At 35.8% G+C, this 22,459-nt stretch overlaps 4 protein-coding genes across 8 annotated transcripts in view; 1 reads left to right on the top strand and 3 right to left on the bottom strand.

The window, feature by feature from the left end:
- The window catches only part of LOC124530822 (piezo-type mechanosensitive ion channel component), a 47,895-nt gene extending 46,640 nt beyond the window's left edge, over positions 1 to 1,255 (bottom strand). Inside the window, exons 1-2 of the mRNA XM_047105143.1 lie at positions 1,031 to 1,255; positions 777 to 843 (exon numbers count right to left, since the gene is read on the bottom strand). Coding sequence (XP_046961099.1) covers positions 777 to 840 — 64 coding nt within the window. The 5' untranslated portion in view covers positions 841 to 843; positions 1,031 to 1,255. The remainder of the gene's footprint in view (positions 1 to 776; positions 844 to 1,030) is intronic.
- Positions 1,256 to 1,481: 226 nt separating this feature from the next.
- On the top strand, positions 1,482 to 10,297 carry LOC124530788 (eukaryotic translation initiation factor 4E-binding protein Mextli). Of its 5 annotated transcripts, none has more exons than XM_047105074.1 (13): positions 1,482 to 1,686; positions 2,178 to 2,302; positions 2,462 to 2,615; positions 2,949 to 3,102; positions 3,503 to 3,704; positions 4,167 to 4,238; positions 4,537 to 4,597; positions 4,747 to 4,885; positions 4,972 to 5,109; positions 5,388 to 5,574; positions 6,499 to 6,564; positions 7,131 to 7,243; positions 8,757 to 10,297. In XM_047105074.1, exons 2-13 carry the CDS (start codon positions 2,182 to 2,184, stop codon positions 8,856 to 8,858), a joined length of 1,509 nt encoding a protein of 502 aa, XP_046961030.1. In that variant the 5' UTR covers positions 1,482 to 1,686; positions 2,178 to 2,181; the 3' UTR covers positions 8,859 to 10,297. The 5 variants fall into 5 exon arrangements, with proteins under 5 accessions (XP_046961030.1, XP_046961033.1, XP_046961029.1 ...); XM_047105073.1 differs by lacking the exon at positions 1,482 to 1,686 and adding an exon at positions 1,703 to 1,972; XM_047105076.1 differs by lacking the exons at positions 1,482 to 1,686; positions 8,757 to 10,297 and adding exons at positions 1,703 to 1,972; positions 8,121 to 8,739.
- A 735-nt stretch (positions 10,298 to 11,032) lies between these two features.
- LOC124530782 (mitoguardin) overlaps positions 11,033 to 22,459 on the bottom strand; it is a 50,617-nt gene continuing 39,190 nt past the window's right edge. The window contains exons 4-10 of the mRNA XM_047105055.1: positions 17,868 to 18,034; positions 17,279 to 17,461; positions 16,798 to 16,907; positions 16,261 to 16,429; positions 14,280 to 14,384; positions 13,622 to 13,750; positions 11,033 to 13,169 (exon numbers count right to left, since the gene is read on the bottom strand). Of these exons, the coding sequence (XP_046961011.1) occupies positions 12,855 to 13,169; positions 13,622 to 13,750; positions 14,280 to 14,384; positions 16,261 to 16,429; positions 16,798 to 16,907; positions 17,279 to 17,461; positions 17,868 to 18,034 (1,178 nt within the window). The 3' untranslated portion in view covers positions 11,033 to 12,854. The remainder of the gene's footprint in view (positions 13,170 to 13,621; positions 13,751 to 14,279; positions 14,385 to 16,260; positions 16,430 to 16,797; positions 16,908 to 17,278; positions 17,462 to 17,867; positions 18,035 to 22,459) is intronic.
- LOC124530784 lies at positions 18,258 to 20,294 on the bottom strand. Its single transcript, XM_047105059.1, has 3 exons — positions 20,066 to 20,294; positions 19,560 to 19,845; positions 18,258 to 19,077 (listed from the first exon to the last, which is right to left on the bottom strand). Exons 1-3 carry the CDS (start codon positions 20,261 to 20,263, stop codon positions 18,791 to 18,793), a joined length of 771 nt encoding a protein of 256 aa, XP_046961015.1. The 5' UTR covers positions 20,264 to 20,294; the 3' UTR covers positions 18,258 to 18,790.

Below are 22,459 nucleotides of genomic sequence, written 5' to 3'. Positions count from 1 at the left end.
TGTAATTTTATTTATAACATGTGAACATATTCACTATTACATATACATACTTGTATTGGTATTTTAAATATGCCAACGGCTTCACCTCTAAACTAAAAGTTAAATCTAAATATTATAATCTAAAAATTTCATTAGATGCTTATAGTACAACAAATGCAGCGCTATAGTTCAAAACCACACTTGAAATTAACATGAGCAAAATTATGATTTAAAGCCTAAGCATTAAAGTTGTTTTTAACTTAGGACAATTAAGCAAAGCAAATCTTATTTTTTGTGTACTATTCCTTCAATTGTTTAATTAACTGATAGTTTAAAGTATAAACCTAACATTTTAAAGAGATATGTGTTTTTGAAAAACATCTAATCTTATTAGTTCTTTTAATATACTCAATTTTACTTGCTTACATTTTAAAGGCATTGGAAATGAATTAAATATGTGGTAGTCTGAACCTAAAGTATTAAATATAAATTCACAGTACACCAAATGCCTAAATCTTTTTGTGTAAGTAAGCAATTATGAAGTAAAATGAGAAAATATAATTTTAAATTCATGGAATTATACAAAAAACATATATTATATAATAATGTATCTTATTAGAATCCAGCAATGATATAATATGTTTTTGTAACATAATTAGTATTGTATTAGCAATATATAACTAACATAAAATATTCTGAACAATTATGAATAATAATGCTATGTACATATTAGGTTGTAAAATAAATACTAAACTTGAAATAAATTTCGACTAATGTAATTATAGGTAATAACTTACCAAGAAGAAGTGACGCTGGTAAAACCAAGCGCACTAATAACACCGAGATATAGTACTTATGCATTATCTGAAAAAAACAATTAATAAAAAAGAAATTGTTCTGAATGCAAATATAATTTTGAATTATATATAGTAAAAATATATTATTATTTAAAGATAAATCGTTTTGTATTTCAACATTTTATTAATCAAATTTTAATCCATAAATAACATCTGAATATTGTTTGTTGTATAAATTATTTATTATAACTTACTTTAAACTAAAGTGTCCATAATACAAATAGTTTCTCAAATAAAAAACATCACCAAATACTACTTTATTGTTTAAACACTTAGCAAAGTTTAAACTAAAAGTTTTTGGTAAAATAAACTTTCGTACTTCCTATTCATATTTGCATAGTGAAAATTTTCAAAACCAAAACACGACCACCTCTCACAAAATCCCTCATGACACTTGACATATTGACACTGACAAGTTAGGGTATAGTTGTTAATTTGTTCGCACTTATAATTTTGAATGTTATCAAGAATTGACTAACGAAACTTAGCATACGTGCATGATGATTAAATAAATATATGTAATAATTTTTGAGTAACAATTTTAATTATATTTGTTTTGTGTGAGAGATAAATATAATAACCATGGCAACATTAAAGCCGTAAATCGTAATTCGTAGTGCAGACTACAGAGATGAATATATTACCATCTTTTTATAATTTGACCGGTTTTTGTAATTATAATAAAATTATATATTTACTAATAAAGTTTTATAAATAAATATTACGCTTTATATTTTATTCATAAAATATTTTTTATTTTATTTACTATTGTGAATTTGAAGTGAAACCTTTTTAGTGGTCTTGTCACCACACTAAATTTATTTTTATTGCGAATTAATGGCGTAGCCAGGTGAGTTTTCTTGTTTATTTCTTATTTCATCGTGTTCCATGGTTTTCAATTGTTTTGTCTAAATGTTTTTCATCGAGTAAAGTATTAGATTTAGTTCACAGTCAAAATTTTCTCACTTCTCCTTCTATATTACAAGAAAATAAACTAATATAAAGAGTAATGAACACGTATCGGGTTTGTTCCGAATTTATTCGCTAGGATCATTGTCATCACTTTCACTTTTTATTTACGCGTTTTGCTTTAATAGTGGTCGTAGTGTACATCGAATAGCAGTCGCCATGGATGAGTGAGTTGCTCTTTTTGCTAATTGTATTGTTCCTGTACCATTGTTTAATCATGAATAAATTATGACACTCCTTCAACAAATATGTATCTATCATCATTAGGCACGTCACATCGAAACGTTAATGTTGCAGACGGCTTTAGTATGTTATAATTAATTGTGCACGCGTAATGTTTTGATATGATTTTGTGTGTTTATATTTGAACAGCACCATGTCGACCCTAACGAAAATGACCCGCACGGTAAAGAAACTTGAAGTGCCCAGACCCTTGAAATCGACGACCAGTTCCGCACATAACCGTAACTCTGTTTTAGATGTCAAAATTAATTCTGGTAAGAATCTTATTGGAGTATAAATATTTTTATAAGTTAAATTTTTGTGTGAATTGTAGTTATATACACTGTGTTGTATTTTTAATTATAATTGATTTGTTCTTGACTTAAATTTTCAAATACAGAATGTGTTTATTACTTAGGTTTTCTTTGTTTCAGTTGATGACCTAATAGTTTTGACGGAGGCGGTAGCATATCAAATGATGCAAGGAAACTTTGACCGAGCTCTTCAAAGCAATGTTGCCACTATGTATTCTAATCTTAAGCTTTACGGTGCCCAGCTGGAAGCACTCTATAAAGACTTTCTTGACAGGTCAGTTTTCAAACTGCAAACAAACAAGCTATTTAACTTAAATTAAGAAAGTTACAAATAGTCGAGCCATATCTTTTATAAAAGTCTCAGTCATAAAGCGCTTCCTGATCTGTGTGTTGACAAAATTTTCTTTCAAGTTTACATGGCATATTTTATTTGATTTGGGTGCAACAAAAAATAAATTAGATATAATTTACCATTGTATCAAAATGCCGAGGAGAGCAATTTTTCCATGAGACAAATAAATAATTACACTATTATTCATTTTCTTTATGCCAATTTATCATTAATTAAAAATGTATAAATAAATATGATAATTAAAAAAATTCTCAGATATTTCGTTGTTTTCCGCAATGGATCCCAGGATGAGCGGCTGGATAAAAAAACTAGACTTCATCTGCTTGAACTAATAGAGTTGCGAGCTAAACATTGGCAAGGATCTGATTACATGAGTCAATACTATAGACATCGTGGCACACATGCTGAGGTGAGAATTTTGATATTGACATATTTTTTTATATTTATAAATAATGTACAACAAAATATATATTTAAATGATTTGATTGTAAAAACCTCAATGATGTCTGTCTCAATTGGAAAATATTTGTTATGATCTTTTCGCTATGGCACCGTTTATTAACAGACTAGCTATTTATTCAAAACTACAGCACAGGTGTGTTTATACAACGCTTTATACTCTATTTCTTCACTGTCATTGACTTATCCACTTAACTGCTGACAATTCCCAGTAAAATCTAATAAGTATTTACTAGTCCAACTAGGGGTTACACTAATGAAATTGTGGTCATTTTGAAAAATTGTTCATAATTAAATGAGTAAAAGTAGGTTGTTACATCTACTAATAATATCAACTTGACTGCCCACAGCCACTTCTAGTGCCGACGATGGAGGGGTCGGGCGGAGGCGGCGCGGCGTCCCCCACGCTGGCTGCGCCCGCCGAGCCGCCCACGCTGCTCGGCCCCGGCGAGCTTATCAAGCCTTCGGGCAAATTCCCAAAGCCCACCAAGATACCCGGCAAGAATTACTCCAAGGATGAGGTCGTTATACGCAATGCAGACTCAGGAAAAGGTCATCTATCTATTTCTAATTTAATGACTATAAAGACACAAGACTTGTTAATTACTTTTGGTTATATTTTTATCTCCTGTAAGAGTTGACTCTGCATGGATGACGACAGTAACAACAATGGTGGGAACAAATATGCATGATACCAATTATATTATATATTATAAGTAGACATATATTTATTGTCCTTTGTTTTTAAAACTTGCATGATTATTGCAATGCTGAGATATTTGATTACGATATAACCATATACAATTCAAGATAAAATTTGTTACATTTTATTTTGTTTATGAAATTTTTTTTATATCGCTGTCGTTTTATGATATTATGTATTACAAATTAGTGTAATATAATTTTATTTAAACAGTTGTTTTCTATACATTAGTCTTTTACATGAGTCGAGCTAATGTTCGCGGCGTTGTGAGAGGTGAGTCGGATGTCTGAAGTTGTGTTGTGGTGTTGCAGTGATGGGTATCAAGGGCAGGCGGGTGCACATGATCGAGGAGCTAAGTGATACGATCATATCGTTTCAGCGAGGTATGAACGCACGAGGGAGGCGAAGCTTGCGCATGGTGTGCCGGGCTATACTCTAAACTATCACAACTCCTTCATTATTTGTCCTAAAGATTGCCTAATATATAATATTACCTCCTAAATCAATCACCAAGATCATCGACAATAATTTATTAATCCACTCATTAACATTTCAAACGCGATCGGTTACGGTTTCGACTATATTAACAAGCCTGCCTACTAAAGCATTATTTAGCTGAGAGCTTCCTGTGGTCATAAGAAATTCATAGTCATCATCGCTCTCACTTTGACGTGCTTTCAGTGAGTCCCGGAGCCAAGGAGCGTCTCGTCCAGATCACCGGCCCCAACGAGGAGAACGTGAAGTGAGCATGAATTTTATTATTTCATATATTTGTCCCAACTGTCTGTGCTTTTGTAACCCAAATTTGCCAAGTGAGGTTATAATTGAAGTGTAATTGGATATCGTATGGATTTGAGATCATTGTACGATTGATCACCTACGTGTCGGCAGCCACGCGAAGCACCTGATCGGCGACACCATCCGCCGCAACGCGTCGCCCGTGCGGCTGGAGGGCGCGCTGGAGGGCGGCGCGCTGGCCACCTCGCGCGCCTCGCTCGACTCCGCCGGCTCCGACGAGCGCCCGAGAGAGGTGACCTGCGCTCGCCGCCTCTGATTGTCTCATTTCTTTACCAATATTTGCCGCGTTGCTGACAAGTGTTGTTCGATCTGTTTCAGAAGTCTCCCCACAACAATTCCAGAGCCTTGCTTCATAGTTTCTCGACAAACGACGCTGCGCTGGGAGAGTATAAATATACCGTAACTTTCGGGGACCATTCCATCAAGATCACGGGCAACAATTTGGATCTTGTGAAGGTATTCGGTTATGCTATTTATATTATATTTAAATAGTCCACATTACATAAAATGTAATGATATCGTGTCGTAAACAGAAGCAATAAATTGCTGACTCCAAATCACAATGTGTTGACAGCAATTATTTTTAAGTTCATTGTATGGTCTGTAAGTAAAAATGTATTCCGCGCGCAATCAGGGTGAGGTCTGACCATTGGTACTCAGACACGCACGGTTCGTCCGTCTGAAGGGTCATCGGTGGGATCGTCACAGTGGTCTCACGGCTCGCGTGCTTGCAGACGGCGAAGCTGGTGCTGGACGAGTACTTCGAGAGCGCGGGGGCGCTGGAGGCGATGGCGCTGGGCTCGGGCGACTTCTTCACGCTGTCGCAGCGGCCCGCCGCCGCGCTGCTGCTGCGCGACGACGCCGCGCTCAACGGCGCCGACGACGACGTGTTCGCGCCGCCCGCGCCGCCCGACGACGACGGTACGCCCGCGCCCCACCCGCCTCGAGGACTCCCTCGGCTAGGAGGATAGGGCTTACTCGTTCAAGCCTCCTCGTGGAAGATGAAAAGTTACTAGTTAATGGCATGCCACCATAAATATTACGAGTAAAGTTTAACTCGCATGGGAGATTTTGGTAGAGATTACTTCCGATTACTTCAGTTTATATAAGCAAATATCGCTAACATTAACAGTTTGATGCCGATCGCAATCGCATGGGTGATTAGGAATTTTCGACTAAAAAGCGCGTGATATATAATTTATTTGAATCTGATTTTTTATTTCAAGTGCAGTTTTAGTTGGTTTGATATCACAGTAACCATATCGTGTCATTATTTTAGAATGCGACTGAAGTTTTATAAAATTATGATATTATGTAATCTATGTATTTATTATAATTATGTATTATATCATTTAAAAGTGTAATCTCAAGTCACTGACCATTTCGAACCACGGTCACGGCGGTGTTTTCCAAATTAATCATCATTACTCGGCCATTATTAATATTTACCACCCGCCTGTACCAGTAAGCCACCAGTTTTGCAGAATCAAACTATCGCCGGTGTACTGTAATGAAATAGTAACCGATAAATAATGGAATGATGCAACTAATAAAAATTTTTGATACATCTGCTTACAAGACGAGTAAGTCGCATCTCGAGCAGGACTCGATTTTATCGAATACATGGCAAGAGAATTTAATTTTTGTGTCGCGCTCGAGTTCATTCCTCTACTTCTCTTTCGCCACGGACGCAGCAGATTTGTTAGTTGTATCGAATGAAATGAAACGGGAAGTAAGTAGCGCGGCGTGCGCGCGCTCGCGATAGTGGATTCTGCAAGACGCGTGGCGGCCGTGGTCGGAGCGCCCGAGCGAGCCCGAGCGAGCCCGAGCTGTGTGTGTGTGCAGCGCCCGACGACGCCGCGCCGCGCCGCCCGCGCTACTCGCGCGCCGCCTCCACCGACAAGAGCGCAGGTAAGGCCCGCGCGACCACGCTACCGCACCATATCACGTATTTGTATATTTCACACGCGCTGTATCATCTCTAACGTTACATTTTTTATAATAGTATATATAAAGATCCGTTTATTTATTTAAATCTTATCTATTTATATGTCGATGCACACTGTGGCCGACGCCCGCAACATAAATTAAAACTGCAACACGCACTAATGCCTGTAGTATAGGGTCTGCATTAACTCTCGCCTTCGTAGCTTTGTTTGATGTTTTATATTTTGAAAGCGTACCCTCTGATATGATTAATACTTAAATGCTACTTTATGCACAGACTTTGGCTCGATACTAATAAAAAAGGGGGCTTTACTTTTTATATATATATGGTGTTGAATATCACTTAAGATTTGAGCATAAGCTATTGTTAAGTTTTAACCACTGAACATTTGTTTCAGATATATTTTAAAGGTACACGTTACGTATATAATTTAAAATTGGAAGTTGTAATCTCTCCTCAGGCCCCTAACCGTAAGGTGCACTTAATAATGTCGCAACGAGCGAACCGAATACAGGTGGAGTGGTCGCAGGTGGCGCGCGGCAGACGTACTCGTACGAGACGCTGGTGCAGTACGCCGACTCGCCGCTCAGCAAGCTGCCGCCCGCCGGCCTGGCCGCCTTCCCGCCCGAGCTGGCGCGCAAGGTAACGCTGTCGGCGCCGCGCCCCGCGCCCCGCGCGCCGCCCCCGCCGCCCTGCCGCCTGTGGCCGCCGCTGCACCACCCCAACTACCTCGCCGCCCTGCTTTGCCGCAACTTCTACTAACGCCCCTCCCCCGAGCCTCCACCCTCCTCCGCGGGGGCTCACGCTTGTGAGGGCGATCGCCGTTTCGATTGTAATAGTACACAGATTTCTTGAAGAAACTGTTGTACGATTATATGATGGTTTTCGGGCTCGTGTCCGCAGCCGCGATTAACCGTCGCCCTTCGATTCGCGACGATCGCACTCCTCCGTGACTTCCCGCACTGTTCCCATCAAAAGCTTGTAACTGCACGAATGCATGCGACCGCTTTCAGTTATTGTTAGTAGTTGAACGATTTGAAAAATCTAAATCTCGGTGGCCGATGTGATATCCTTACTCTGTACCGTGCTTACTCATTGGCAGAGCCAGTTTTACTAGATAATTAAATTTAACGCTAAGCATAAATTAACTTGTAAGGTTGACGTTAGAAGCATATGATCTCAGTAATGTAAGTTTACATTAAGATTGACGCTAGTGTACGCCCCCGCCGATTTATATAATTTAATTAGTTTGAGATGACCCGAAGTTCGCGAGCGAACTCGACAAGCTCGATCATAGTTACTCGAATCAAAATTGAACAAAAGTTTGATTCAAAAGATATAAGACTGATATACTCAATCTCTTAGACTGATCGAATTACATTTTTTATAAGATTAGAATTATAGATGTTATATATTCTCTGTTGATTATTGATAAATTTTTACGATAGATATTTTATATATGTTTATATGACTTGTTACTTGATAAGAGAAATTTGTCATGTTCATGCTGCTCCGACAGAACGGATATACGTGTGGCGCTCCGTACAGGTAGGCGAGTGAGTTGCGTCGCCTCTCAGTCGATATCGTTTGAATATCAATATTTAGATTTCGTTTTACGTTCGTGTCTTGTTGTGTTGTTTTGAAAATTACCAGTGTTAATTATCATTGTCATTTTCTGATTTTTAAATAAATTTGAAAAACGTTATCTGTCTTTGCTTAATCTCTGCTTTCATTCCCACTAATAAAATGAACTGCACCTTGCGCTTATTATCACCAATACTAACACCACACTAAACTATGATGATTTGAACGACAAAATTACATTAATAACAAACAGGCTTTTGATGTTTTGTTATACATTTAAGTTTCAATTAATACAGGTGTAAATAATAGAAGGCTCTACTGCAAACATGTGCTTTTAGTGATGATACTTCAATCATTTAAACTACTTTTATTTAATAATTTTACATCGTAAATGTAAAAAAAAATGGCAGGTAAGACAATACGTTGATAAAATATGCGTTTAGTTATATAATGCCAAATTTACGGATTTCAAGAATTATCCCATAATTGTCGCAATAGTAAGTAGCATAAGAACGAACGGTGAAGAAGGAAGAGGCCGCCAGTAGGCTAACAGCGTTATTGGTGTGTACAGAGTTGCCTGGAGTTCGACAGCGTCAGCTACCTGAAGAAGGTGCGCAGCGCCGCCGGAGTGTGCCTCTCCCTCGACGCGCCCGACTCGCCCGAGCCCGAGTGACCCCGCACTGTAGCACCGCACGTAGCGCACGCACGTAGCGCCCCGCACGTAGCGCACGCACGTAGCGCACGCACGTAGCGCCCGCACGTAGCGCCCCGCACGTAGCGCCCTCGCCCGTAGCGCAGCTTCGCGACATACTCGTCCTCCGATGGCTCTCGAGCGATCCGAGTGCGAGTACGTCGTTTCCTACTATTAGGTCTGAATTCTCTTGTCGCTTTAGCCGTCCGTCTATTGACTTTTTTTTTTGCTTTCACGAAATGTGACTAATTTAGCGGACTCATTACCTACTAAAAGTATTAGCTCACCAAAATATTTATTTATTTAATATCGGTGTATCGTACACCGTGATTCTTAACGATTGTATACTCGAAACAGAGTGTGGATCTAAATGATGAAAATTGTGATAGATATTTTCGAATATAAATTCCTTTTAAAGACAGATTTTAGATATTATTAGTCTGCAGCAAATGATCTCTTAACAGATTCTTGAATATTTGTTACGTTTTAATATTATACGAACCCCCATAGAACAAGGTCTAGAATATAAACCGCAATTTTCTTGAGATCCATTGAGTGTCCCGAGTTAGTTAACTTCTATTGTATATATTGACTAAAGAAACCTTTAGTTTCAAAAGTCACAGAGTGATTCCATTTATTTTAAGAAGAATGCATGCATTTCTTTGTGTGTTTGTATACTCATATTCAGATTTGTATCTAGTGTCTAGTCCTGTGGCGAAGGTGTCGATTCTCACTATGTCTAAGCTTTTATGTTTCTGAGAAAGCCTGTCAATTTAGAGTTTATTAAAAAATAATACATAAAAAAATTATTAACATATTTACGTTGTTATTTTTATTATTAGTATATATTCTAAATCGCTGTGCACTAAACCAAATAAATTATAAGTAATTGTTGTTATAATGTAAAAAAATATTATTATACTAACGTTGTTGTCAGGCTTTCTCCAAATGTTTATTTATATAGAGTATCTTGAGAAAGTAAAACCGAAATATCTATTACGTGTTACATTAAGACTGTTAAGAATATTACTCTTTAGCTTTGATTGAGAATATTATAATGTTTATACAAACGTATTATACCTTATACAAAAGTTTTGGCAATTATAAACTTATAAACCACTTGGGTTGAAAATATTTTTATATATAGATTCCTATAACTTGAAGCTAAAAATTATCTCTACAAATGTTACTATCCAACACACACGGGTAGATATTATGCACTTTATTTTATAAGTCATTGAAAATAAATTTTATTCATTTGCACGTTTATGAATGATTCGTGAGGCGAAAATTACTATTGGTGCTCATTGGTATTATCGTTAAATTTAATTTTGTTTACACATTTTTTTTTTGTTTTACGTCCAAAGTAAAGGCAAGGCTATATTGTGAAAATTTATGATATATACTAAATTTTCTAATAATACAAGCGTTTTATTGATAACCTGCTCTCCTATACTACACTCATATTTTATAAAGAATAGTGGTAATACCACGTGCAAGATTATTTCAATAACCTGTGAAAACGACAACATCGTGCGGCAGCTCAAACGCTGGACTACCAGCTCTGCGCTGCCCGCACAATCCCCTTTGACTTCCCCCATCATTACTTTCATAGTTCGCATCAACGGCACCGTTTATCATATTTTTAAGGAAGCTTATTCACCCGCTAGTATGTAATTAACAATATCTCCGATGATTTTATAGGGTGATGTAAATTAATGAAATGAAAAAAAAACCTTTAGCCAAGTTAATGAATGTGTTTCTTTGGTCATAATTAGGGTGGTATCTTTTAATGCGCTTATGTCAGCCAGATTGTTTGCTAATATTTCTAATCATTAAGAGTAAGTTAGCGTAGATACACACCAGAATCAAGGTTCACAAAGAGGCTTCTCATTAACTCTGCATTAGCAAATCTTAAATGACGTATTTTTAGTTTCGGTTTAAAGAGCTACATTTCTGATCTTGATTTTGACTTGCTCTATTTAGTTTATGTAAGTAAATATCAGACAAGCATCGTCGCAATGGTCTTTATCGAATTGATTTTATTTACATTCAATCTTAGCCCTATGATATATAATCTGTGCCACTGTGTTATAATTCAATATGTTTCAAGGGAAGTGCAAAAGAATAAACCAAGAAAAATGAAACCCTTAAGATATCATTGATAAATATATTTACAAAATAAATACATTTTAGGCTGTACAACATTCACATTTCAAGCAGTCAAGTATTGAACTAAATTTCAGTTTTATCCCTTCCTGTGCGATCTGATAAGTACATACACGAAGAAATGCTAGTTCAGTATACTAAATTATTATAACCATTTCAACATAGGATTTATTATACAACGAGATAGTTTACTCAAAACATTTGAGGTTACAAAAAAATATAAGAAAATAGAAATTTCCTCTCTGAAATTGCAGCAAATAGGGTCATTCTTTTTCCCTAATTTCGGCGAATGAAATTCTGGTTATTGATTACTAATTTGGGTTTAAAGGTAAGGACTCCGCATTAGGATATCCTAGGTGGACTATCTCTGCCTGGAGAAGCCAACTCCTATGTCGGTATAGACGGAAATACATGATAGAATGTTTAAATAGTCCATTAATGGTATATGTTTATTCACAGCCACATACTCGCAGTTTAAGAGAGAAGAAATATATATTAGACATTTTTCAAGTAAATAATTCCTTAAAAATAAATAAAAACAAAAATTTGCTAATAAAATATAAATAAAAGTTTACATTTCAGTGATTTCTTTAATTGATACTTTATGGTTATGTATGATTAGTTATATAACACTTATAATTTATTTGCTATTGTTTTTAAAGAGCGCTCGGTCGGTAAGCCTGAATTAGGAGCGAATATTCATAATATTTGCACTACACCTACACTAACGTTTGCAGAGATGCAAACAACATCTACTAAGCTTAGAATTACTTAACCACGACACAAAGATCATTCAACGTATCTAGCTACCGAACAATTTATCCAACGTAAAATTGATTCTCATCTTGATACATTTTTCTAATGTTTATATTAATTTTAATTTGTTCTTCAATACTAAAATTTAGATAAATATTTTTTACAATGGCACACGATTTTTTTTAATGATGCATGGCAGGTTTTATTTGTTTCCATTATGTTTTTAAATTATAATTGAATGTCGCAAATGCAATTGATTTTATAAATACTTCACTGGATATTAAAGTCACTTTATCTTACAAATAAATGCAATAACAATTATTCCCATTCAAATTAAGTCATTCGGACTAAACGTCGATACGAGGGCTTATTATAAGCATTCATTAATTGCATCCGGAATGTCATTTTATTGCGATTTATATAAAATACTATTGTCTTACCTTTAATTAAATTATTTAAAGAAATCTAGAGTGAAATATTATTGGACAGCTATATTGCATCTAATGTACTTTAGGCTGAGGCGAAAATTACCTAGTTAAATATTGCCTTTAATTCTTATATATACGCATCTAAACGTATTTGACAGAACTACAATACCTTTAGTGACAAATGGAGGTGACATTTTCTGTGCTGTCAAATTAATTTAGATCATACTTCTGCTCCACCTGCACTAAGTTTATTAGTAAGGGTAGTGTTCCACTGAGCGGAAAATGAGGCATCAAAATTAATTATGCCTTTTGCCAGCGTTAACCTGTTGTTTACATTATGTAGTGACTTAAGCAGACAAAGTGGAGGTAGGAGCGGAAGCGCGGCTGGTATGTTGAGCTTTAAATGTTATAACGTTAATAATATCAAATACGCGTACTGAAAAACGTTGAACCATTTGGATGCGTCAGAAAACCGTTACTATGTCGTTAGCAAGCGAGGGCCTCAAAAGTAGACAATATGTGAGGTTTGTTAACGAAATAACATAGGGCCCCTATGATACCCCTACGATACCTAATGGGGTTTGTTAACGAAATAACATAGGGGTTCCGAGTGTTCGGGCAGCGCTCAGTTCCGCTCGGCCAGCTTGTCGGTGATGTTGGCGGCGCGAGTGCGCGCGTTGAGCATGATGTCCACCGACAGCTCCTCGACATTCGTGTATCGACACTTCTGGAAGCTGAATAGATCTGCTATGAAGCCGACGATCTCCGCCTGGAAAGTCTCGCAGACGACTTTCAGTCGCTCGCGAGGCCCGAGAAACCCCCAGACGAGGACCGGCAGCAGGTGCTCCGATATGGAGTAGAAGTGCGACATGAAACCGTCCGGGTACTGGAGATACCGCCTCTTCGCTTTTATCACCGACCAAACGGCCGTAGTTAACGCCTGAAACATAAATAAATATTGGTACGGAAGATTTAATCTAAACCTTATATACAGCCTTAGGAATATTATGTTAAATGAGTACGAAATAGTTTTGTTTTTATGGTATAGGTTGGCGGACGAGCATATGGGCCACCCAATGGTAAATAGTCACCATCGCCCATAGACAATGACGCTGTAAGAAATATTAACTATTCCTTACATCGTTAATGTGCTACCAACCTTGGGAACTAAGATGTTATGTCCCTTGTGCCTGTTATTACACTGGCTCACTCACCCTTCAGACCGGAACACAACAATACTGAGTACTGTTATTTGGCGGTAGAATAACTGAAGAGTGGGTGTTACCTAGACGGGCTTGCACAAAGACCTACCACCAAGTATGTGTACGAAATAGTGCAATGGTCTATGTCTGAATATCACGAGTGCGATATGGACATATGAGGCACACGTACGCTCTCCTTGAAGCCGTCGGAGAGCCAGCGGTTGCGCACGACGGCCAGCACGGAGGCGGGCGGCGCCGCCAGGTCCTCGAACGCGTCCAGCAGGATGTAGTCCAACACCACGTCGTAGAACGACACCACCTACCGACAGCGAGTACCATCTTGGGTGCTATCTATTTCTAACACTTACAAATTAGGAATTCCATATTCCCATAAAAGTAAAGTAAAAGTAAAGTAACAGCCTGTAAATTTCCCACTGCTGAGATAAGGCCTCCTCTTCCATTAAGGAGAGGGTTTGGAACGTATTCCACCACGCTGTTCCAATGCGGGTTGGTGGAATGCACATGTGGCAGAATTTCGATGAAATTAGACACATGCAGGTTTCCTCACGATGTTTTCCTTCACCGCCGAGCACGAGATGAATTATAAACACAATTAAGCACATATATATAGTGGTGCTTGCCTGGGTTTGAACCCGCAATCATCGGTTAAGATGCACGCGTTCTAACCACGGGTCCATCTCAGCTCTCATCTCAGCTTTCATGCTCAGCTGCTATATTCCCATATGGAATTATTTTCTTAGATTCGAGTGAACACTAATGAGAAATACAATTATTTTATTTATTAATACTAATAATTAATGTAAGAGTGCGAATGTAATATTGCGTACCTTGACGCCTTTGCTTCTGAGCTCGCTTTCGATAGTGTGCCAATTAGCGATATCGCTCGTCCACGACACCATCTCTTCGTATGCAACTAAAAATTCTTTCGGTTCCTGAAAATATATATAAAGTACGTAACATATAAATTACTCGTATCGTTATCTTAACAGCATTTTCGAATAACCGCCTGCCATGATATCAATAATATATGAGATTAATTATTATTAGTACCTGTATTCTCTGATCATAGTTATATTATGTTACTTCCTCACTTTTACTAATTTCGTAAACATAACTTTGGTATCGCAACAGACAAACTAAAACAGCTAGACTAAGACTCGAACCCAATTTGAGAAGTCCCCAATAATATGGAGCTCAAAAATGATATCTGATGATGGTGAAAATACATAAACAGAAGCAGTCCAATCCATATTTTCAGCAATGTTCAGAATTACATAATGTTTAATAATAGTACTGCAATTTTTTATATCAATATTTATGTTGGTGTCTTAAGTCAAAGTATGTTAAGTAATATATTACTCAACAAAATTTAGCTTTTTGTCTGTTGCCGCGAATTTTATGGTTGATAATGTTCACTCATGACTTGCTTTTGTCAAATCTAAGCTCAAAAATTTTTGAGCAGCTCGAGTTACTTTGTTTTTAATTTTTATCATTTAAGCGTATACATTAATCGATAACAGGTGTATTTTACTGTGAGATGAGTAGTTCAAGGAGACGTTGTTTAAACAATCCAGATCATTTTTGCTATATATGCGGAGAAGAGGTGTTTAACGACTGTAGAAAAGTTATATCAGAGCTGGTGAAAAATACCTATTTTGAGTATATTGTGATGCCCTTGGATAAAAATGAGAAGTCTTGGGCTCCCAATTGTGTTTGTAAATCGTGTGTGGAATATTTAAGATTATAGTGAAGTGGGAAAAGAAGTGCCTTTAAATTTGGAACACCGACTATTTGGCGAGAACCACGAAATCATCTCGAAGACTGTTATTTTTGTAGCGTGAACGTAAACGGAATAAATACTAAAAATCGAGCTAAATGACAGTACCCGAGTACTAGTTGTGTCCAGTGCAGCATTCACCTGACTCTGTAGTGCCTAAAAATATTTCTGAACCCTTAGAACAAGATATTAAAGGACCAAGCTCACCAAAAAATGATGCTCATTTTGAAGATAAGTGAAATGAGCCAAAATGCTTTTCCCAAAATGAGTTAGATGATCTTGTAAGAGATTTAAATCATTCTAAACAAGCTTTAGAATTATTAGCATCAAGGCTGAAAGAAAAAAAATGCTGTCCTCAGATACTAAAATAGGTTTATATCGTGAAAAAGACAAAGTGTTATATTTTAAGTAAGTAAGTTAGTTAAGTGTTATATTTTAGTTATAACGGTGTTATTTTTTGGAAGAAAACGGTATTACCTTTTGTTCAGATACCAAAAACTTATTGATAAAAATGGGCTTGAAACAATACGAACCAAACGACTTGCGCTTATTCGTTGACAGCTCAAAACGTAGCCTATTATATGATGGAAATAAATACGCTGGGTTTCTGGGACACAAATATGATGCTTGGCTGTTGTTGGTCTCTGATACGTCATTTTCCAAAGTTTACACATGAGAGAAGAGCTTTAAAACGAAGTTTTTTAAAATTAAATGATTGATAATTTTTATAATAAAGTTTTTCTCAGTAAATACACGTTTTTTTTTCTGTTTTACACCTACATGGATGAAACTCGGAAACTAGAGCTGAAAAAACATTTCGAAATATATTTTTGAAAATGGCATATCATATTTAGTCAGCAACAGCTAAAATTTCTTCGGCAACAGATGTTCAGTAAACTAGTGTTATTATTAGTCCTGGGAACAGTGCGGACCCGCGTTTTTATAGCCCCGCCAATATAGTCTAGTCTAAAATGTCTTCGGGAGTGATCCATGGTGTACAAGAGGTCGGCAGGGTCCAACGGTGTCCTCACCTTGTCGGCGAAGAGCAGCAGGTCGGTGAGCACCTGCCGGCCGGCGTCCACGAACCAGGCGCGCGCGGCGGCGTCGCGCAGCGCGCACTGGAAGCCGGCGCGCAGGCACCACAGCTTGCACAGGAACTCCGCGTCCGAGCCGCAGCCCACCACCTCCGTGCGCAGCGTCCTGTCGCAGCCTCGCTATTCAAACTTATTGCACCACACGTTCCATTGAACTGTATGTAGCATTTGATAAGAGACGCAGTTGCGTGGAATGGAATGGAATCAAATTGTCACCTTTTTTACGTATAGACTATATGAACAAATAGACCACCACCACCTATGGACATTAGCGCTGTAACGAATATTACTTATTCCCTACAAAGACGATGTCACTCACCTTGGAACTAAGATGTTATGTTCCATGTGTAGTTAACTTTAAATTTAACCTTTAAATAGAAAACAAGAACACTAAGTATTTCTGTTCGGCAGTTGTTTTTCATTGTACACAATTCATATTAAAAGAAATCATTATATTTATATATCACACCTCACCTGTAAGGTATGCCACCTTCGAGCTGCTTGACAGCCGTTTGATATAATTCATAATTTTCTATTTCGGCTACAGATTCTGCTAAATCGTCGAATTCTCTTAAATCTGCTACCTAAAAATTACGACGCAATTGACAAACACATTGTACAAAATATCATAAATAACTGCAATGAGAATGAGAAAAAGCTGTTTTAAATATTTGAGTAGGTAGACAAACTTTTGCTAGTAAATGTATTTCAAAAAAGAGAGGTTCATTATTTTTTAATAGTAGCTGAAATCTCTACTTTTCATCCAGTTCAGTGTCAAGTTTTCAAGACAAAAGTTGTTCAAGAGTATTGAACTATTCATATAACTACGGTACAGAAACAGCTGACAGCCGAACTATCATTTATACTAGCGTTAAATAATATTATGTATTATATATATATATATATATATATATATATATATATATATATATATTATGCGTAGCCGATAACAAACCTGATCTTCAGCCGACGCAAACGATTCCGCGCTAGAGTGGTGTTCCTTCCTCGTGTGCTCCGACGTGGTGTGCGAGGAGAGCAGGCGCGTGCGTCGCCCCACCGAGCCGTCTCCGCCCGGCCCGCCGCTTTCAGATCTAAAGAGTACTGATCGCTGATCTAAGAAGAGCAGCTCGCATCTCTCCTGCAATATGCAGATAAGGTGTTTAAATATAATATGTTTGTATTTGTATATTTTATTTGTATGGCAGCATGTACAGTTGTATATACAATTATCACGACTGCGTACTTGCGTCTTATTTAATTATTTATTCTCTATATACGTTATTATTATAGCTGAGGCCAAGGTCAGGTCGTAATCCCTACTTTAATGGAGCGTTATGATAAATGGAACAGATATTACGGAATACAATATAAGTAGTAGAACTAATCAAATAGAATGACTTTAAAACAGAAAATGTTAATACTTTTACAGTAGGTATCTTCACTCCTAAAAACAAATTAATACTTAATGTTTCACTACCAATGTCTATGGCCGGTAGTGACCATTCATTCATTAAAAAATAAATCGTGTAATGAATAAAAATGACCTGCAAGAGGTAAGCGTTCTGAAGAAGGTCCTGTATCTCCCGGCAGAACTCGGCCTCCTCGGGCGACGTGAGCGCCAGCGTGCCCGACACGCCGCCGCGCGCGCCCGCGCTGAACGCGGCCAGCGCGTCCTCCCAGTAGTTGATGCTCGTTTCCAGCGCCTCCATGCCTGCCCGAGCAATATCACCTGCTTTAGCATTTGTTCTACACGACTTGCATTCTGTTTTAAATTATTTTTCACTACGATTTTTTGAGTATCAATAAGTGAAGCTTAATTATACAATCCTAAAAGAATGTGTTATTAAGCTTAGAAGAGGAAAATACGTGTATAAAATCTTACTTTCAATATTAAAATTTATAGGAAATGATAGAGAAATACACTTTTTTTGGTTATATTTTTTTTATTGTATAATTGAAGGTAGAATTCGACATACATACATATTGTACGAGTTAATTATAATCTCAAATTCGTGGCATATTATACATTAAATTATTTAATATTTTTTAATCAAGATCTTGCTCTCATAATTGTCAGACGAGAGAATCACACTATCAATTACTTCTGACGCACATTAAAGTTATACTTTTGTTGACTTATTATACAAACATCGATAGTTTCACAGGAATTACACCTTCCGAATATAATTTTATTATATCATCAATATTTAATACTATGATCCTAATTTATACACATCAATAGGCAAGGATGTACGTAACTGCAGTCTTGGGAACTATAAAACTTTTTCAAGATGAATACAAAATCAATAAACTTAATAAAAATATAAGGTAGACAAAAAATGCCATTAAACTAAAAGTCTATTGAAATTGAATCACATTACTTGACTACTCCACCAATGGTTTTCTATTTAAAGTTAAAACTATTCACAACATATACACCTTATTCCTAAAATGTTTAACATTGATATTAAAGAAAGATCACGTCTTTCATAGAGGATGTTTCTGGTTGATCTTGCTGCAAATGTTGTAAAGAATTTTTTTGATTTGCACCACAGTTCAGTCCTTGCAGATTGCCCGCAATGGCAGTCAATGTTTCAACTATTCTCTCCTCAATCATGCATCGCCTATCTTCTTGCACTTGCATCATATTTGCTATTGACTCTAGAGCCTTAGCTATTCGCTCTTCAGCTGCTATTCTGCGGTCTTCTAAGTCCATTGCCCACTCTGGTGGAGGTGTCACAATGGTTGAATTTTCTGAGAATAGAATAGAATCATAAATATAAAAAAAAAATATATTATGATATTGTATAAATAAGTTTTCTAAAGTAACTGTATTGTTTTTTGCAAAGGCTCTATCTGTCGCCAACTTTATCTTGAACCTGATCTCTTGCCCTTCTAGTCAAAAAAGCCAAATTACAAACCATATGCCATACTTATGACATTTTTGCAACTATAAAAATAAGTTAAATAGACATAGTCACCATTTTAAAGCTTAATTCATACATCTAAATCCAATTGAATTCCATCATTATATTATAGGTGTTGTAGACTGTGCAATAAATTAATTAGTCTGTCACTATTTCAGCTACTATACTCCAATATAAACTAAGTCAAAATTAATTTAAACTTTTGTTTCATTGTGGTAATGAAAGAATGTTCATGAATGAAATGAATTATAATTATATTTATTTAATTATAATTAGATATTATTTTATGTAAATTTATTGTTATAATACCTGTAGTCAGTCTTCTTTTGGGAGGAACTTTAACTTCATCTGGATCTTGATCTTCAACAATTTTCAATTGATGTTCAGAGTCCGAGTCTTCAGAAAGAAAAATTTCTAACTTTTTTGAGGAAGGCACGGGAGGTTCTATTCTTTCGCATCCATTCCCATTTATATTCAAAGCTCTCAATTCAATTTCATTAAGCATTATTTTCTGACCACTACCTGATGAATTTAATTGATTTTGTTGTATATTTGCTGCCTTTTTTCTACATTTGTGTCTCCACTCAAACCAGTACTACGACATAAAATATAATTTATATTATAATAACATCAAATGTTCTAACTTATACTAAAATAAAAAAGGGTAATATATTCAGGTACTAATTAATTGTTAATAAATTAAGAAGTTTAACAATCTTAGGCTGAAAGATATTCTATAATTAATTATTAAGGCATTGAATATCAAATTTTTAGTCGAATTTATTGTTATTTACTGTGTATTCGTATATATATACCTTCTTCCATCCTTCAGGAGATTTCTGTGCTCCATTTTCTACTGCATTTAATTTTTTTGCGACCATAGTCCATTTGACCTTAGCTGCATGAAGCCCCACCGGCGAAAATGGTGTGCCCCCTGATATATCTTTATTTTCTTCTAGATAATCAACTAATATTTCTAATTGTCGCTTAATTATCTTCCTGGGGGGTGCCATCTGTAATAAGAACAATCTAAGTATTAAGATAATAAAAATCAATATTTAATTAATTTACCAAGTTAATTATAAATATTGTTTGTTTTCACTGACAAAATATAAAGTCAGACCTATTTTTAATATTAAACAATGTTTTATCACTTACCTTAAAAAAACAATCACTAAATTCACCGACTGAAAACAAAACAAGACGCGCGCGCGATATTTTGACACAAGCAATTTCTTTCGCGAATGCTAAATTCGCTAAGAGACATGTAATGGCGATCGCTATTGTAATGACATTTTGTTTCGAAATTCGATTTTGATTATGACAAAAATAATTCTAGTTGGTATTTTAATGTTGGCATCATAAAGTAAAATGACGCCCTCTTACGAATAAATACTATAACATTAACTTTATATCTAAAAGAGTGTCATGGTAACTTTCATTGTCAATAATAGATGTCGCTCTTAGCGAAAAGCTCTAACCGACTTTTTTCACAATCAAAAAAAAAATAATAATAAAAAGACAATATTATAATAATAATTAATTCTGCCACAGTACTTTTGTATGCGCGATTAACTATATCATAAAACGTTTTTTACAAGTCGCTTAATTATTAAAACTAACAATGCCATCTAGCTTCTAGTAGCTCAGTTACTATCTTAAGTACAATGAAAGTATAAGATGGTAGAAGCTATTATTTAATATTGATTTCACTTCACACGTCACAATTTATAAGACAATAAATATCACACTATACAAGTATACCATGTTATATTATTAAATTATTTAAGAGATCTTGTGAGTACATTTTAAAATAGATAAATGGAAAATTTAAATTAAATTAGTAAAATAGGACGAACAAATGGGCAACCAAGTGGTACCCGACTCAATTTTTAAGCTCCAGCTCCTAAGGACTAATTATACATATAAAGGAGATGAATGTTGTTGTATATTATATATATAATAACATTAATTTAAGGATTTTCCTTAAATTTCTGTTGTTATAAATTTGGAAACCAATTCCAATTGGATATATGATCGGCTAACTATATTATAAAGTAAATATCCTTAGAAGAGCGTTCTATATTCGTCGACATCATCGCAGAAGCTGTAGTTTTATTATATTACATCAAAACTGCGTGTATTTTTAAAAGATCCATTTAAAGACTCAAATGTATTGATTAGACACAATAATAGTTACGATTAAGGAAATCAAGACTATAAGGATGCGGTACTAATATTATGTTTATTATACTCGCTCACCACACTTTAAGATGTTGTGCCTTTTGTCAATGGCAAATATACTGGCTCACTAACCATTTAAACTACAACCAGGCAATACGAAATTTCTCTGAAGATAAGAAGAATATTTTTTTGAATAATGTGGAACACCATACCCAAACTAGTCTGCACAAAGCCTCAACACAGAGCAGTATAATGTCGACCTATTAAGAAACGACTCCTAACTTACTTCTGTAGAAGTGAACGAATGAAAAAAACAAATGAATAATTGAGTAACAAAATAATTAAAACAACATGAAACAAATAAAGCGTTTAAATCAAACCCTTGGATTAAACCATCCCTGTTTAATTTAATAGTATTATAACTCTATGAATAATAATAATTAAATAAGTATGACATTCTAATTGTTACACACGTCTCATGCTAATTTAATGGCGGAAGGCGGGGCAGTCAACCGGGTGTCAGCTTACTGTTACCGTAATTAATTCATCTACCCCGAATTTCTAACCACCTCCTTGTATTTCTCTTGGAAACGCTGCGTAACAAAATACACCTTACCGGAAATTTAAACAGGTATAACTTTCAAGCGCAGTGAAACATATGTACTAATAAGTATAAATAAATATTTTGAATACTATAGAAATCAAAGTGAATGCTTTATTTATTGAATAAAATGATCGTTGCACTATGAAAAAATCTAGTTTATTTAACTTTTAAAGTAGAAAATATCTTACAAGTACATTGACTGCCTGTAAATGCGTTCTGTCGATAATGTTAAATTATTATATAATTTCAATATATGATTGTTAAGATTATAAATAAGTAGCGCATTAACTTGATATGGAAAAGTATAGGCTGAAGTATTAGGTACTTTTATTTTTTTACTTTTCGAAAAACGACCTTTCGCGCTAGGAAATTTGAAATTAACGGCGGTTATTTAGGAGTGTTCCGGACGGTGACCGTGGTG

The sequence above is a fragment of the Vanessa cardui genome, chromosome 7, assembly GCF_905220365.1.
Source record: "Vanessa cardui chromosome 7, ilVanCard2.1, whole genome shotgun sequence".
NCBI classification, from domain to species: Eukaryota; Metazoa; Arthropoda; class Insecta; order Lepidoptera; family Nymphalidae; genus Vanessa; species Vanessa cardui.
This window is presented reverse-complemented; position numbering and strand designations above follow the sequence as displayed.